The 17139-nt window shown below is 36.4% G+C and overlaps 1 protein-coding gene across 7 annotated transcripts in view; it reads right to left on the bottom strand.

Annotated features, from left to right (window-relative positions):
* Positions 1-17139, bottom strand: part of ATP8A1 (ATPase phospholipid transporting 8A1) — a 244887-nt gene that overhangs the window by 43050 nt on the left and 184698 nt on the right. For all 7 annotated transcript variants that reach the window (XM_004448742.3, XM_023592370.2, XM_058299208.1 and 4 more), the window contains 5 exons: positions 14369-14552; positions 14166-14276; positions 6821-6895; positions 6605-6727; positions 3234-3312 (listed from right to left, as the gene is read on the bottom strand). In XM_004448742.3, coding sequence (XP_004448799.1) covers positions 3234-3312; positions 6605-6727; positions 6821-6895; positions 14166-14276; positions 14369-14552 — 572 coding nt within the window. The remainder of the gene's footprint in view (positions 1-3233; positions 3313-6604; positions 6728-6820; positions 6896-14165; positions 14277-14368; positions 14553-17139) is intronic.

Genomic DNA, 17139 nt, shown 5'->3' with positions numbered 1-17139 from the left:
ATAATGTGTATTCATGGTGGTGAAGGGTACAATCACTACTAGTGCAGTGATACCATTGATTACGCTAATGTACCAGCAGTTTCACTCACCATTGCTTTTGCATCATCTGTGAAAATAACAAATGGTGTCTTAGGAACATTATGAAAATTTTGAAGCCATGAAATTTTGACCTCATGCATTATAAAAGGTCTTGGATATTTCTCAGGGGTTGGGGGATCACAATTTGGGAACCACTAGGCAAATGAATAAATGAGTATTTAGCTATACATTATAAAGATGTCTATAATACTTTTGCACCCCCAATCTTTTCAAAAGCTAAAAAATAAACCTTATTTAAGAATGAAAAACAAGGCAAAACACCTACAAAAGCTTCAACATCAGAATGATAAAATAAAATTTATGTTAGCTATCCATTTCTTAAGAAAAGAAAGCAAATATTCTTTGGATTCAGCTACATTTGGTGTCCATAGGCAGTACCTTTGTGAACTACCTCTGCTGAAGCTGGATGATCTAGCCAGTTTTCCACTTGTAAAGGGAGGCTAGGATCTGATCTTCAGGAGCTGAAATTACTTAGGAATCCCTTTCAACCCTGTCATTTCTAATGTGTTTTGGATACTATTTGGTTTGAGCTACTTTGGACATGAGATGTATTTTTTCTAAGTTAGACTGTTGAAATAGCAGTTTAATAGATGGACATGCCTAGTCTTCCATACCCTTATTGATTGTGAATCTTGAAAATAAACTTTACCTGGAGAACTTCCCTAAGATCAGAGTAACCTGAACTGTACCCTTGACTTCAAATCCTATTGCTTCCCAAAATAGAAACAATCTAAATATCCATTAGCTGATGAATGGATAGAATGTGGTATATCCATTCACTGGAATATTATTCAGGCATAAGAGAAGTGAAATACTGATTCATGGTGCAACATGAATCATTATGCTAAATGATAGAAGCCAGACACAAAAGGCTTGTAAATTTCCATTTATGTGAACTATCCAGAACAGGCAAATCTATAGCTAGAATGTAGATTAGTGGTTGCCAGGGGCTGGGGGAAGGGGAAATAGGAGTGACCGCTAATAGGTATGGGGTTTCTTTTAGGGGTGATGAAAATGTTCTGAAATTAGATAGTGGTGATGGTTGTACAATTTTGTGAATATACTAAAAGCCACCAAATTGTACACTTTTAAAAGGGAAAGTTTTATGGTTTGTAAATTTTATCTTCCCCTCCTCACCCCCAAATATCCTAATGTTCTCTTGGCCTCCTAGGCCAATATTCTATACTTTAATTGGATTTTCTTATCACTCTTGTTTCCATGGCTTAGATAGTGAGAAGTATTTACTCTTGCACTGGTGGAACAATTAATAAAGAGATGCGTTTGAAGTCCCTTTCCTGGCATGAGGCCACTGCCTTCTCGGTAATGTGTACTCATCATGATACTTGCTCTCATTAGTTCATCAACAATTTACTGTGTGCCTATGGAGAGCTAGGTACTGTTTGAAGCAGTGCAAATACTACAGTGAACTAAACTGACAATTCTAACAGAGGAAAAGGTAATAATAAAAAAACCCAACAAACTATATCCTGTTAGGTAAGTATTATGAAGAAAAAGGAATGGTAACAAGGTTGTAGAGTGAGAGCAGCAGTGGGGAAGAGTCAGTTGCTTTTTTGGACAGGGAGCTCTGGAAAGGTCTATGTGGTGACTTGGAGCTATGTACTCCAGAAAGGCATGTTCTTAAACTTAATCCATTCCTGTGGGTATGAACTCTTGTGAATAGGGTCTTTTGATGGTGTTTCTTCAGGTAAGGTGTAGCCAAACTGAATAAGGATGCGTCTTAATCCTATTACAGAAGGCCTTTAGGGAAGGTCAGAGAGAAAGAGAGAAAGCCAGAGGGAGCAGCCAGAATCTGGAAGTCAACAGAGAAGGGAGAGGCTGGGAGAGGCCAGGGAGAGGTCAGGAGAGGCTGCCATGAGCACTGCCATGTGACAGATAAACCAAGGACCAAGGATCATGGGCCGCCAGCCCCATGAAAGCCAGTCTTTGAGGAGAAAGCATCACTTGATGGTGCCTTGATTTTGGACTTCTCCTAGCCTCAAAACCATGAGCCAATAAATCCTCATTGTTTAAGGCACACCACTGCATGACATTTCTTTTAGCAGCCAGCAAACTCAAACAGCCTCCTTGAGCAGAGCACAGAGGGAAGTGAGGGAGAGAGTCACCTGTATACCTGGTAAAGAATGAGGGAGCAGCAAGGGGGTCAGTGGACTACAGCACTATGAGGAAGATGCACAGAAGAAAATTCAGGTTGGGGAGTCAGCCAAGGTCAGGGCTGTGGCTTTTGTTGTAAGTGTGGTAGAAGTCTTTGTGGTTTTTCAAGGACGGAGGCACCTGGTCTGATTTATATTTTACAAGGATCACTCTGGCTGCCTGTGGAGTGTAAACTGTAGGTGGCCAAGAGTGGACTGCATGCTCTTCTGCTGGCAGTCATTAACTCAGACAGTGAGGTATGGCTGTACTTAGGAAGGGCTGCCCCAACCTTGGGTGGAGTGTGTATTGTGCTTTTAATTATTGCAGTTTTGGAGCAGAAGCACTGAATGGTTGGCTGTCTTCCCCATGATCTCAAGGCAAGCTCTGATCTGGGAAACAACAATACCCGCTTAACGCAGGGATCTCTATCTTAAAGTGGCTACTTAATCATGTATAGGAAATACACCACAATCCTCTCTCAAAACTGAGAGAATAAGATCACTCCCTCAAAATGAGAGGAGAAAACACTTACACTCCAAGATGAGCATAAGAACATCTTAAAATCTCATTCAAAACATCAGCTCAAGTATACTTGAAAATACCAGCATATCTGATTAGCTACAGTATAAAGAGCTTAAGACAGGTCTCAGAGGTATAATAAATAGACTACATAAAGTATTAGCACTTATTGTCTCCAAACTATACATCAACAGAGGAAAAAAGGACTCTGAAATGTAACTCTCTCAGGTTTGGAAAATTTGAGAAGCAAAGAAGAAAGGCTTTGCATATATTAAATCACTTTGCTCCCAAAGGAATAATAAAAATCTTTAAAGTGCATACAAGTTTTGGATGTGTGCATTTTAGTTAAGGAAAATACCATAAAATGAAACACTGCTACACTTTTTAATACATATTGACAAGGAGTTATTTTTCTAAAAAAAGTAGAAAAGTCATCTCTTAGCATTCATATCCTTTCTACTTACCATACTGAAGGGCTTTTAGTGGAAACCAAAACAGAATAACTGAGTGGAAGAGGCCATTTAAACAATGAACCCAGAAAACCTGAGGGAAAACAAAAATCCATGAGAACCATTTGCGATAAACTAGCTCTGTGAACTCTGACCTTTCTTTTTATCTGTGAGCTAGATTCACAAAACGTGTTTCTGTCGGGCCACCACTGTGAATTAATAGAACTGACAGACACTTTCTGCCTCTTAGACCTTCATGGGTCATTTATTTATTTTTATGCTTCTCAAAATGTTTTTTCAGCTTTTAATTTTTCCTACTTTGAAAAACCAAGTATCAAAAGTTTAAATTTTTGCCTTAAAAAAAAAAAAAGGAAATTTAACATAAAATGCAGATCATTAAATTTCTTAAGTGGGACTATTTTTCATAATTCTAGAAGAATAGACTTTTGAAAATACTGTACTTTGGGGACCTCAACTTTTTCTTTCCCTTGTTAATAAAAAGTGTACACTTTTCAGTGGCTAAGAATGTAATGCATTCTTTCCTCCTATGCGTACACGTTACATATTAAAATATCAAGTATACTATTTAAAGTATGCAAGTCTTGAAATAAAGCACTGACTGGCTACAGTTATGAAAGTTATAAAAGGCTCTGATAAATTTTTAACACCTATCAAGTTTCCTATAATTATAACATCATTTAATAGTTATTGCTTTCTCATATCAGTTGTATTTTAAGAACAAGAGACCAAGTATCACTGGTACTTTCTTTGTACATCTGGATGTGAAAGATTAAGTTATAGAAAAAACTGCTTAGAATTTTTATGGCCCTCTGAACAGTTGTAGTTTTGTCATTTAAAAGTGCTTCTTGCAAACAAAATGTATGCTAAATAAAATTGGCGTGTATTAATAGTTTTAAGCTGTTCAAACAACAGAAATGAAGTTGCCTGCCTCCCCCAATTTTCCACTGTGATCTCAATCTCCTTTGTTAGTTTACGCAGCCACACTGGATTGTATGATCCAATTTACGCTCCAATACATTACACATTTGAACTTGTGTTACTCATTAACCTTTGTCTCTTCTCCTCACTATGTCATTACCACAAGTTTTTATTTGACAGAAAGCACAGGTGGGTGCAAGAAAAATTAGTTCTACTTTTCCATTTTCCTGACCGATACTTATTGTCACACGCTAATCCTTTAACCCCTGTCACGACCTCAGAACCCCGGACCCTTTTTACCATAACAAACATACGCATCATTATTCAGGGCAACAATGCTTCTATACTCGGGACGCACAGCAACTGCTGTGTATACAACGTGCATTTTGTAGCCACTTGTCCTTGAATTTTAAAAACACTTTTATGGGATTTAATCAAAGAATGTTCATAGAAATCATTAGAACAATGCACAAACCCACTAAACATCGTTGGCAACTTGTGCATATACCATAGAAATAGGAAATTATCTAACCTATTTTGGTTGATCTGATGATTTCCTAAATGCATGGGTTCTACAGATTAACATACTTTTCAAATAACAAAAGAGCAGCAGAGGATACAAGGAATGATGCTCTTACATTAAAACTCCATATACCCTTTTTATCTGCTACATTCTTTTCCTGGGTGCAAAACTGTGTTCAAGTTGCCATGTGTAGAGGCATGAGGGCATGAAAGGATGTGGCTTTCTAGGAACAGCACTGGGTAATCCTGTGAGGATCAATTTATGTTTTTAAGCAAGAGTGACATGGTCAAATTTGTGGCTGGGAAGTTAACTCCTGACACAGCTCTATGGGGTCTGAGCTTCAGCAGATGGGGACCTGAGGCTGAGGTTGCGGCATCTGTCTAGGTTGGCGAGAATTACTGTTAGTGTACCAGTAGGCCTGAAAGTTTCCCAGCTGCCAAATTACTTTTTTAGTGAAATAAGGGCTTATAATCCATTGTGTCTAACCTGATTGTGGGTTTCAATCAGTTGAAAATCCCTACTATAGGTAATGAAAAACTTACAGCTATGTGGCAGAACTGAATACAAACTGGTCATCATAAATAAGCTAAAAAATAAAAACTCCCCACATAATCATAAATACTAAAAGACACCACTAAAAAGATTTTTCAGAACCGGAGAACAAGTCAAAGAATTCTTCGGTTTGTTTTATTAATTGGTCACATTCAGTTCTTTAAAATAATGTCATCAAATTGTGCGTGTGCACACTGCACATGCATGCACGGCACATTTCGTTAAGACCCGGGCTTAGAAGAATGACCTTCTGGCTATAAACTTAGCACTATCATTTACAGTGTGAGGTCAGAGGCACCAAAACACCTGTTTCCCTTTATGTCCTTGGCATACCAAAAATAAAGGTCATTGGAGAGCTTAATGAGGTAATAAATATTAAAAAAAATTCTTACATAGCTGTCTAAATTTAAGATCGTGAATTTAGACTACATCGAAGTATTAGTAACATGCTAACCTAAATACCGATAACATGCTAATAAATAGTACCGTATTAAGTGGGAAACGATGTTTTGAAGGTGTACTGTATTTGTTGCTTTTATAATATTACTAAAAAATATATAAATTGTTTGAAAATGGCATCTACTTGATTGTTTCAAAATTAAAAAAATTTTTTTTACCTCACTCACACCTAACAGGTAAATGAATTATTAACAAAACACCAGTGGAGACACTTTAGAACATATACTTGCAGAGAAGTGAAATGAGATCTTTTTGTTGCTGGGATGAATAAATACAATGAAATCACAAAAGATGGCAACAGCCAACAGTTAATTATGTAGAATATAAACCCAGGATATGTTTGCAAATAAAACGCTCGGTATTTTAACTTGTAGTTTTAATATTAGGGCTTGGAAATACTGAATACTATGACTAAGTAAGTAACCTTCCAGCAACGATAATTTTAATGCCTGACAGAAACAATCTGAAATTCCAATCAGGATGAAGTTTTTTCACAAAACAGACAATTAATAAAGAATACGATATAACACCCCTCACATCTTTGCAGTCCTGGATTACTAAGCTCCACGAGGAAGGAGCATTTTCCCCACAATGCCACAAAGATAAAAAAATCAGGATCAAAAGGACAATCACATCTGTTTTCCATACTCTGCTTTATTCCTGACTGGCAAACCTCAACAAGTTATGGCTGCATTTTAATTTTATATATAAAATAAAAACAAAACAAAACTCCCAAATAAACAAAACCTTCTCAAGCCATATTAGGACCTTAAGCAAGTGCGACTTTTGCCATGGTTGACAGTCTGGAGTTATTTCAGGCGAGTCGCCTTCGGCTTTGGAAGATCATGTGTCCCACGGTAACTGGGATGGTGAAGCAAGCCCATCAAATGCATGCCAGGGCACCACGACCTACCTTGGTGTTGAAGTCCAGGGCGTTCTGAGACGTTTTGTACAACTCAGGGTACTTGAGCATATTCTCTTTTCTGCATGATCTCTCAAATATCCCGAGAGTTAAGGGAGGCATTGCTGTAAACATCTAAAGTGCACAAACTGGTCATTATGCCAAGTAGCCAAACGCAGAGTGAACCCTAATCTCTAAGTACTCAGTAATCAAATGTCCCAAACTTACCACATTATAAAGACCTATACACCATCTTTCAAAGAGGATCTGTCCAGAAAAGCCATTAACGAAGGCAAACCAGATCTAGGAGAAAACAACCCCAAACCCAACAAATTAGAACATAAAAACATAAGGACATTGCTTAAAATCTGTTGTGTACACTTAACAATCATGTATCAAAAAACAGCGTTAACATTATTCTCACAGCTCTCTTAAAATGGCATTTCTTTGCTTTGTGTTTTAATTTAAAGTGATACTTTCATAAGGTATTTGTTATTTATGTCAGAATTGCTTCCATTTGTTGAATCAACAAGAACCATGAGAACAGGCAATTACAGGTTTTTAAAAATTAAATACAACCTTTAGGTGCTTTAGGGAATATATTTATATGCCATTAAATTTGTAGAGCTTTAGTTCCCTTTCAAAATATCTTTCAGGATGTAGTCATTTGAAGACTGTTGTTTTCTTGGTTATAAAAGTTACACTTGCTTATTTAGAAAACACAGAAAATTTAAGAAATAATGTCCTGGAATAATATAATCACTATTCATATTCTTCTGTATTGACAGTGTTCATATAAATGAATTATATACATTCAGAAATTTACCCTTTTGGAAACCAATTTGTATAGTGCCATATCTTATTCTTTCCTTAATGTCATGTAATATGCACTTTCTTAAGTTGTTGTATAGTCTTCACAATTATGTTAATGAACATATAACTTTCATAGTATGACTACAACAATTTACTTTTGAACATTTAGCTTGCTTCCAGTTTTTGCTAATATAAATAATTTTGAATTGAAAAATCTTGTACAGAAGTCCTACACATCTATTTCCTTAGGCTGGATTCTTAGATGTAGAATTAATGGGTCAAGATATATGAGCCTTTTTGTAGTTCTTGATAATTACTGCCATCAGAATGTTAAAACTGTTTTTAAATTTTAAAATAAATTTTAACTTATACTTTAGGCTTTGATAAAATATAAAAGTTTATTGTTTTATATATTTTGTAATTGTCTTAAAAACAGAAACCTTAACTATGGATACAGCACTAAAGGAGTACTGCAGACAATTTTTTTCTCCAGCATGTTTAAATAAAATGGAAAATTACAGTGAATATTAGTTAAATCAATAAGACCTACATTATTTTTTTAAAAAGCAGTCCTAAAATATAATTAAAAATACAGCTGACCTGGAAGAATGAAAAGGCTGGCCCAGCAGTGAAAATTACATAAAAAAAACACAAAAGCAAAACATAACAACAACAACAGAAATTGTTAAAGTAGTAATATGTTGGTCAAGTGAATTTTTGAATCTGAGCTGCAGGGACTTTGCTACACTTCACGTTTCATTTAACCTCATTACGGAAGCATGAATTGTTACAAATTCACCATTTATCAATATGTACCCAGGCTGGCCTCTCCATGAACAGTTTCTGTACCCATACTGATCTTCCTCCTTTTAGTTGTGGAAGGGGATGACTGAACATGTAGAAAAAAGAAGGTCTGCTTCATGAGATGGAAAAGAAGACAAAGTAACAAGAGAACATGAAAAATAAGTTCAAACTGTGTTAGGGTTGTAACACACATAGCAATAATACTGGAAGAACAAAAGTTGCCAAATCTGAAATTCTTATTTCCTTTGCTACATATACTTATAGAAAAAATATGGACATATGCCTTAAACCAGGGGCATGCAAACTTAAAAGAACCTAAGTGAGTTTACGCCAGAGAGGTGTTGCTGACTTTAAACTTTTCTTTAAAGCGTAAGTATGCACGAGTTGACAAGACAGACTCTAATGCTCTTTATTGTGTTTTCACATTTGGCCTTTTTGAGATGTGGATTATGTAAATACATATCTTGTGATACTGGGGGAAGGCAATGTTTTCTCTGAGGGCGACTGTGATCTGTTATAATAATACATATTAAGAAGCTCTTTCAGATTTCTTAGGGTTTGATGAAACATAAGGAATTTTTAAACACAAACTTTCAGTTTTGGCCTCTCTAGTTTAAGAAGATGCAGTTCCAATTTTTGTTTATCTGAAGAAAGCTGAGGCTGTATGCATACCAAATTCGTCTAATGGACAGGATTTGGCTCAAAGGTTGCAGTTATAATTGCATTGTAATCATCAGTACTATATAATACAAGAAGTTTGCATTAAATTTGTGTGCAAGTAAATGTCTGTAAATGTGAGTGGTCCTTTAGCTTCTCTGTACGTAACATTTGGTGCTGACTCAAAAGCTACTATGAGCTTGAAATTCAAGATCCACTCAAATCAATGAATTTTTAAGAGATGTTTCAAGTTAAAATAATTTGCAAATAACAGACATGTCTAGGTTCAGAGATTTTATTTTATAATGCATACATTAAGTGCTTTACAGTAGAAATGCAGAAATTTTTAAGTGGTATGCTATCAACATTTTTTTTTAACCTTTTTATTTCGACTATGGAAAAATATGTAAACATATCTTTAGCGACTCTCTTCCTGTGTTTTTAAAAGTAAACATTCTAATTTTTTTCTTCCAAAAAGGAGGGAGAAATAATGTAATAAGAACAGAACTTTTCAATATAGTATGAAACCTTCACAAATAGTTTGGCATCCAAGTTCACATATTTTAAAGGAGAAAAAGATCTTCAAGAGTGAAGAGGCCTTACCAGAAGGCTGATTTCAGCTGAGGCTGAGATTCGTGGAAATATATCTCATGCTAAATAAAACTCTTCAAGTACTATAAACAATTAAAAACCTCTCCTTTGACTCAACCCAAACCACAGATGCAGAAAGAAAACATTAGCCCCTCCGGAGAGTTATCTAGATTATTTAAATTCAAAGGGAACCCATCTTTATCAACTTTAATCAAAGCCTCTGAAAATTAAAAACATTACACTGTTTTAGGACCTTATCAGAAAGAAAATTTGGATGTGACCGATCATTTTAAAAAGGCTGTATTTTCCTAGGAAAGAGCCAGCTGTTTCAGGGAAATAAAATTCTCTTTAAAAAGAGCCAATAATTTAAATGAACACCTAGAGGAGTTGCTGGGTGGCTACTCTAAGTAAGTGTTCTATACCAGCTAAATTTTAGAATCTGCATTCATTTGGCTATAATATAAGGCAATGGAGTAGCTAGATAGTGACATTTCTGGAAATACAGCAACGAGAAAAGCAGTTTTTGTAGATAATCTATGAAACCCATAGTGTCTGAGACTATTCCTTTATTAGCAAAGAAACTTCAGACCTTCCTCTACTGGTATTATTTTCTATGTTGCACGTCCCAGCTGAGGCGTGGTATCTAAAGCTTCACAGACATTTTCCTGATGGAGCATTTCTGCATATTAAACAGCAGCTTACAAATAGTCAATGAGTCCTCGGCTCCCACGCCTGATCAGCACAAAAAACTGAAAGGAAAGATTCAAGACTGGCAGTTGTCCTCACTAGAGACATTCAATGATGTGTTTTCTGTCTATTCATTCACAGTATTGACATGAACCATTAACATCTGCAGAACTTGTTTTAGCTGGCAAAGGCTGGGTATCTGGGAATTGATTTAAAAGGTCAATTCGTTTCCAAGTTAGTTGAATTATATTCAAAATACATTACCATAAAGCACTAAGAGAAAAATAACTTAAAAATGAGATTTCCTGTAAAGTTTAGATTTTACTTCTTTCTCAAGGTGTAAACAATTTGATCACTGTTGAATATCTCATGAGTCTTTAAATTAATAGCTAAGTGAAATTAAGGGCTAATCAACCACAAGTTACATAAATGGATTTGAAGCAGTATATACAGATTTACTTTTTCATTTGAATTTAACTTATTTAATTCCCCATCAGCACTTAAATTTTGCCCACTTCATTACTGATTGTCAAATAATCTAGATTTAAAAGGGCAGCCATTGAGTGTGCTTATTCAATTCTACAAATTAAATTTTTGCAAGTAGATTTATTGCTGGTAGTGGCTTTAAACTCCTGCTATTTCTAAATGTCTATTTCGACAAGCCACATAAATTGGTATGCTTTTGAATGTCTATGTTTTGGGATGAGAAGAAAATATAATTTGAAAAGCTATAAATAGAGAATTGGGAATGAAAAAGAATTACAATTTTTTTTTTTTTAATCTCATAAGCTATTTTCACAGTGCACTTTCCTTGAAAACATAGACTGATCCAGATTAAAAAGAATGTGATAAACAAAAAAGTTCATGAATTATCCTGGACTATGTTCCCAGCATTTGCTCTATTATTTTATCTAATCGGGAATAACTTAATTATAGATTTTTAGTAACAATTACTGAAACTGCCTCTATACTTCAAAACTAACTTTCGTTTTTACTAGCCAGGTCATAATAATGACTATGTTCATTTAAAATTTTAATACAAAAGATAAGCATTCTGACAGAGGCATAAGGAACAGCTGAGAAAAACATACAGTAATTTCCAACTAAAGTGTCAATAGGGCAAATATGGAATCTTCTGATAACTTTTCTCTGTTGTAAAGTATGGAGTGTTATTTCCATACAGAAATGAGTAGGCTGTGTTTTTTTTTAATAGGGGTATAGAAATAGACAACAGATTAGAGGGCAAGGTGGCACAAACAAGTATCTGTACAGGAATGCTTGGTAGATTTATGAGGGTGTGGGTGGGTTCCCTGAGCGCAGTGCAAGATGAGGGTGGGGGGCATTTCTTAATAAGCTATGGAGAGCTCAGTGTCATGCTCTGCAGGGTTGTAAGAGGAGCATGAAACTGATAAAGAGCTTAAGGATTACAAACATAGTCTCTGATGATAAAAAGGGCATTTTTAAAATTATTATTTTCTTTCCATTATATTATTTAATATAATATTACATTTATAATAAATTTATATTATAATTTATATACATAAATTTATAATAAATATAATATATATTTAATTTATAATATAAATATATCATATTTAATATAATAAACTTTATTTTAAAGAGGTTTTAGATTACAGTGAAGTTATATTGCATATGTTTTTTAAAAAAGATTTATTTATTTATACCACTCCTCGTTGTTTTGCACTCGCTGTCTGCTTTCTGTGTCCATTTGCTGTGTTTTCTTCTGTGCCTGTTTGTCTTCTCCTTTAGGTGGCACCAGGAACTGATCCTGGGATCTTCTGGAGTGGGGGAGAGATGCTCAATCTCTTGTGCCACCTCAACTCCCAGGCTGGCTGTGTCTCTTACTGTCTCTCCTCTGTGTCTCTTTTTTTGTTGTTGTTGCGTAATCTTGCTGTGCCAGCTCTCCATGCAGGTCAGTGCTCCACATGGGCCAGCACTCCGCGTGAGCCAGCTCGCCATGCAGGCCTGCTTGCCTTTACCCGGAGGCCCCAGGAATTGAATCCTGGAGCTTCTATATGGTAGATAGGAGCCCAATTGCTTGAGGAACATCCACTTCCCATATATATATATATATATATATTTTTTTTTTTTTAAGTATTTTATTTTTTTTAGATTTTATTTATTTCTCTCCCCTTCCCTCCCCCACTGTCTGCTCTCTGTGTCCATTGCACTATGTGTTGTTCTTGTCTGCTTGCATTCTTGTCAGAGGCACTGGGAATCTGTGTCTCTTTTTGTTGCGTCATTTTGCTGCAGCAGCTCTCTGTGTGTTTGGCGCCACTCCTGGGCAGGCTGCACTTTTTCCACATGGGGTGACTTTCCATGCAGGAGCACTCCTTGCATGTAGGGCTCCCCTACAGAGGGGACACCCCTGCATGGCATGGCACTCCTTGCGTACATCAGCACTGCATGTGGGCCAGCTCACCATACGAGTCAGGAGGCCCTGGGTTTGAACCCTGGACCCTCCATGTGGTATGCGGACACTCTATCAGTTGAGCCAAATCTGCTTCCCTCCCTCATATATTTTTTTAATTTATTTATTTCTCTCCCCTCCCCCCCCGCCCCAGTTGTCTGTTCTCTGTGTCTATTTGCTGTGTGTTCTTCTTTGTCTGCTTCTATTGTAAGTGTCACAGGAATCTGTGTTTTTTTTGTTGTGTTATCTTGCTGTGTCAGCTCTCCATGTGTGCGGTGCCATTCCTGGGCAGGCTGTACTATCTTTCACGCTGGGCGGCTCTCCTTACGGGGTGTACTCCTTGCGCGTGGGGCTCCCTTACGCGGGGACACCCATGTGTGGCACGGCACTCCTTGCATGCGTCAGCACTGTGCGTGGGCCAGCTCCAGACAGGTCAAGGAGGCCTGGGGTTTGAACCGGGGACCTCCCATGTGGTAGATGGACGCCCTAACCACTGGGCCAAGTCTGCTTCCCCCGTATATGTTTTTAAATGAAAAGTAATGGCTTATTTATCACATCCTAATTGATTAACCATTCAGTTCACTCATCTATCTGCTAGTGATGCATGGTCCAGTGTGGTAGCCATTGGTCATATGTGGCTCTATGAATTATGACTAGTCAAAATTTTTTATACTGATTACATGTTAATAGGATATCTTAAATATATTGGATTAAAGAAAATATATTAAAATAACTTTGATCTTTACTTTTTGCTAACTTGGTTTTCAGAAAATTTGAAATTATACAAACATACACATTGTATTTCTATTGGCAAGTTCTGGAGGACAAGCAACATTCTTGATATATTTTGTGACCCTCTGGACCAAGTATGGTGCCTCACACCAAATAGGTGCTTACTAAATTTCTATAAAACAAAACACATCCCTTTAGAAATTATATTCCTGATCAACATTTTCTTTTTTTAAAATGATGTAACATTTGATACATGAAAAGTAATATGGAAATCCTTTGCTATGCAGATACAGGAACCAAATATTCTGCTAATTTTCAGATGAAATCCTCATTATCTGAACTCTTGCTATTCACCAAACTCGGAAACTAAAACAGTTCTGGATATCAAGGGATACTTGTATGGAGCATACATCTAAGGTTTGAAACTAGCAGTACTACAAAGCTACCTGTGAGTCCTTCCTAAATCTACTTCATTGCATTCCCTGGAAGTGGAACCACTTTCCTGTTTATCAATCCTTGCTTTTCTTATATGTAAGTTTTCCACATGTGCATTATTTCTAGACAGTGTATTTTTTTTCTCTTGTATGGTTTTAAGCTTTATAAAAAGAAAGTGGTACAATTTGCAGATTTTTAAAAACATCGAAAACACTATTTCATTTAGCAATTCTAATTTCAACATTGTTAGCTAAAATTTAAACATGAATTATTTTCTATGGCTGACAAACTTTTAATTTTAACACCTTTACAAGTTAAGAAAAGTAACCGGGCAAATGAAGCATTAATTAAAACAATGAGGAAACATTCACTTTCTTTAACTAGATCGGTGAGTGATAAGGATTTAAATTAACATGCTATTACCTCAATAATATAGAGGACAATGTTCTTGTAGAAACAGTACAGGATGCATTTGGAGACTCTGTTATAGTTCCAGGCACCGTGAACCATCAATAAATTCTTCAAATACTTGAACTAAGATAAGAGTGGAAAAAAATTAATATTTTCCTCTTCATGGTGCCAGTCAACTGAAACGAATGGTGTGTTTTGCAGAAACAATGCTTTACCTGAGCTATGGAGTAATCAGAAGAATTGGCTGCCTGGAGCCCTTCATTGCCACTTATTCCCACACCGACATGCGCTGTCTGTATCATGCTGACATCATTTGCTCCATCACCAATTGCAAGTGTTATGACTTGGACTTGCTTCTTAACCATCTCAACAACTTCAGATTTTTGAAGAGGAGAAACCCTTAAATTAAAACAAATGATCAATTTCTCTCTTCCCTGGGAAAAAAAAGTGATATTGAAATGTCACTGTCTCAAAAAGATAAAAGCAGAAGAACCAAATGACTAGTTATCTGGAGACCATTATAGAAAAAGTCTTAGGTTTGCAAATGTTAATCTGGCTGCCATGTAAAGGAGATTAAAATAATAAGAAAAAGAGTCTTAGAAGCAAACTGCTAGATGAGAACTAGAAGCTAGTATGCCTTGTTAAACACTCCCTTACCAGGATATTTGCATTAATTTGTTGAAGAAATAATATTTCAGTTTAGAAATCTCCCCACTTTCTAAAAAATAAGATAAGAATTTCTAGTTCTTCAATTTCGAGTGAAAAAAAAAGTCATAAAGGATGTTAAATAGTAGCCCCCAAACTAACCAAATCTTGTAAAATACCTGGAAAATAAAAGTTCTGAGTCCTGCAAGCTGGCCTTAGATAATGTACTGTTAATTTTAAAAAGCTTAAAACTTTATTTAAACCAACAGTAGGGAATTGGCTAACCTTTTGATCTGTTCTCAGATACCAAGAGGAACAGGGGTATCTCAACCTAAGTAAATACCAAGCACTTGATTACAGCTCATATACTTCATTTTTCCTTCCAAAATTACTGTTGGCAAAGCAGAAATCGAGCAACCATTTATACAAATGTGGGTCAGAAACAGAAAACACCAGCAACCATATAAACATCCTTTCGTTATTAACTTTGGAGCAACTTATAACAGACTCTTAAAAGACCATTTAAGACAAGACATAAACCCAAGACAATAAGAGAAGGGTTGAAAGAATGCATCATGAGTAATTAACTTAATATACTACACACAAGTATTAGAGATCATGAGAGAGAAAGAAAGAATAAACAAGGAACTGCCCAGCAAAGTATTACGATAGAAATTAAATGTAAGAAACAACTAATACATAATGTTAGTGGACAAGAAAATATCTTTGAGCTAAATTCTTTATCAAGGCTAAGTGGATTAGAGGTCCAATATATATCTACTGGAACATTTGGTACATCATTTATTATTCTATTTACAAATGAAGATCATTACTCTGAAAGAATCCATACATCTTTGCACATTTTTCTGATGATTACCTTAGGAAAATTTCTAGCAGTGGACAGCATGTATAAGTAAATGCCTTCTGGAGGCCACACTGCCCTTCTGAAAGGTTGTGTCCAGAGCAGCTCTGTTTTTTTCTTCAGTCACTGTATGAGACTGTAAGATGTTTACAGAGTGAACTGGTTTCCTTATCTCTGTACACACAATACCTAATCCAGAATAGGTATGTGTCTTAGTTTGCCAGAGGACTGGCAATACAAAGTACCAGAAATGGGTTGGTGTTTCGGATGGAACTTTTATTAGGAGAAAATCATACAGTTCCAAGGCCAGGATATGTCCAAATCAAAGCACCATCAGAGATGCTTTCTCACTAAAGTCCGCTACTGGCAATCCCGGTGTCCTGCCATGTAACGAAGCAAGATGGCGGTCCATCCCTGCTGAGGTCCCTGCCATCGCCTCCGGACTCACCACCTCTTCAGCCTTGAGCTGCTCTGTGGGCCCAGCCTCTTGGGGCCTTCATACTTCAGCTCTGGCTGCTAGTGATCCTTGAGTCTTCTCTCACACATGGCTGGGCCAAAATGGCAAGTTCCCTTTTGTGTGCGTTATTCTCCGTGTCTCCACATATATTAAGCTCCAGTGAGAGGGCAGAGACCCAGCCTGAGTCATGCCTCACTGATGCAGTCCAGGCAAAAGTGCCCCACATCCACAGGAATGGATTAGCTCAAGAGCATAATCTTTTTCTTTTTGGGATTCATAAAATAACTTCGAACTGGCACAGTATGTGATAAATGTTTGCTATATCAAAGAATTACTTTTAATTTTTTCTTTGGATTTCTTTTCTGAGTCTGGCAATGGTATAAAATGACACAACTGTGAACACAGCAGGGGAATGAATGAGTATCAGCCATTAATGGGTGATTTCACTGCTAGCCCCCATTTTTCTTTAAAGCAATTTTCATTTCATTTTCACATTTTATTTAATTTTTCTCAACATGCTAATATAAACTGGCTCTAGGCCCATGTTCTAAACATGGAATGCAGCTGACATTTAATAAATGTCAAAAAAGAATGCTCACCAAGGAACCACCTAAAAGGTAAAAAGGGATATGGACATGAAGAGAGAGAAGAATTTAAAAAGATTTATCAAGTTCCCTTCACAATTTAACAGGTTCACAATGTAAATACATTATGCAGTCATACCATGGAGCCAGGGAATACATGAGCTGAATACATGAAAATGAAGAAATCTCTGCAAGGTGAGCTAATACTAGTAATTTAAAGAAGCATCAGAAAAGAACTGGACTGAACATTGTTTTCTTTCTTTATGGCTAATACAACCAACTATGGCCTTCTCGGTTTGACAGTGCAATTTTCAATACCCAGAATTAAAATCTGCACTGGATTTTCACCTAACTTCGTGGGTCTGGTTAACCTAGGTGTTAGACACAAAGAGTATGAATGCCCTTTGGCGAGAAGGCTGCCTGGAAGAGGTGAATGGT

Source organism: Dasypus novemcinctus, chromosome 1 (assembly GCF_030445035.2).
Source record: "Dasypus novemcinctus isolate mDasNov1 chromosome 1, mDasNov1.1.hap2, whole genome shotgun sequence".
NCBI lineage: Eukaryota > Metazoa > Chordata > Mammalia > Cingulata > Dasypodidae > Dasypus > Dasypus novemcinctus.
Note: the sequence above shows the minus strand (reverse complement) of the source record. Positions and strands in the feature narration are given on the sequence as shown.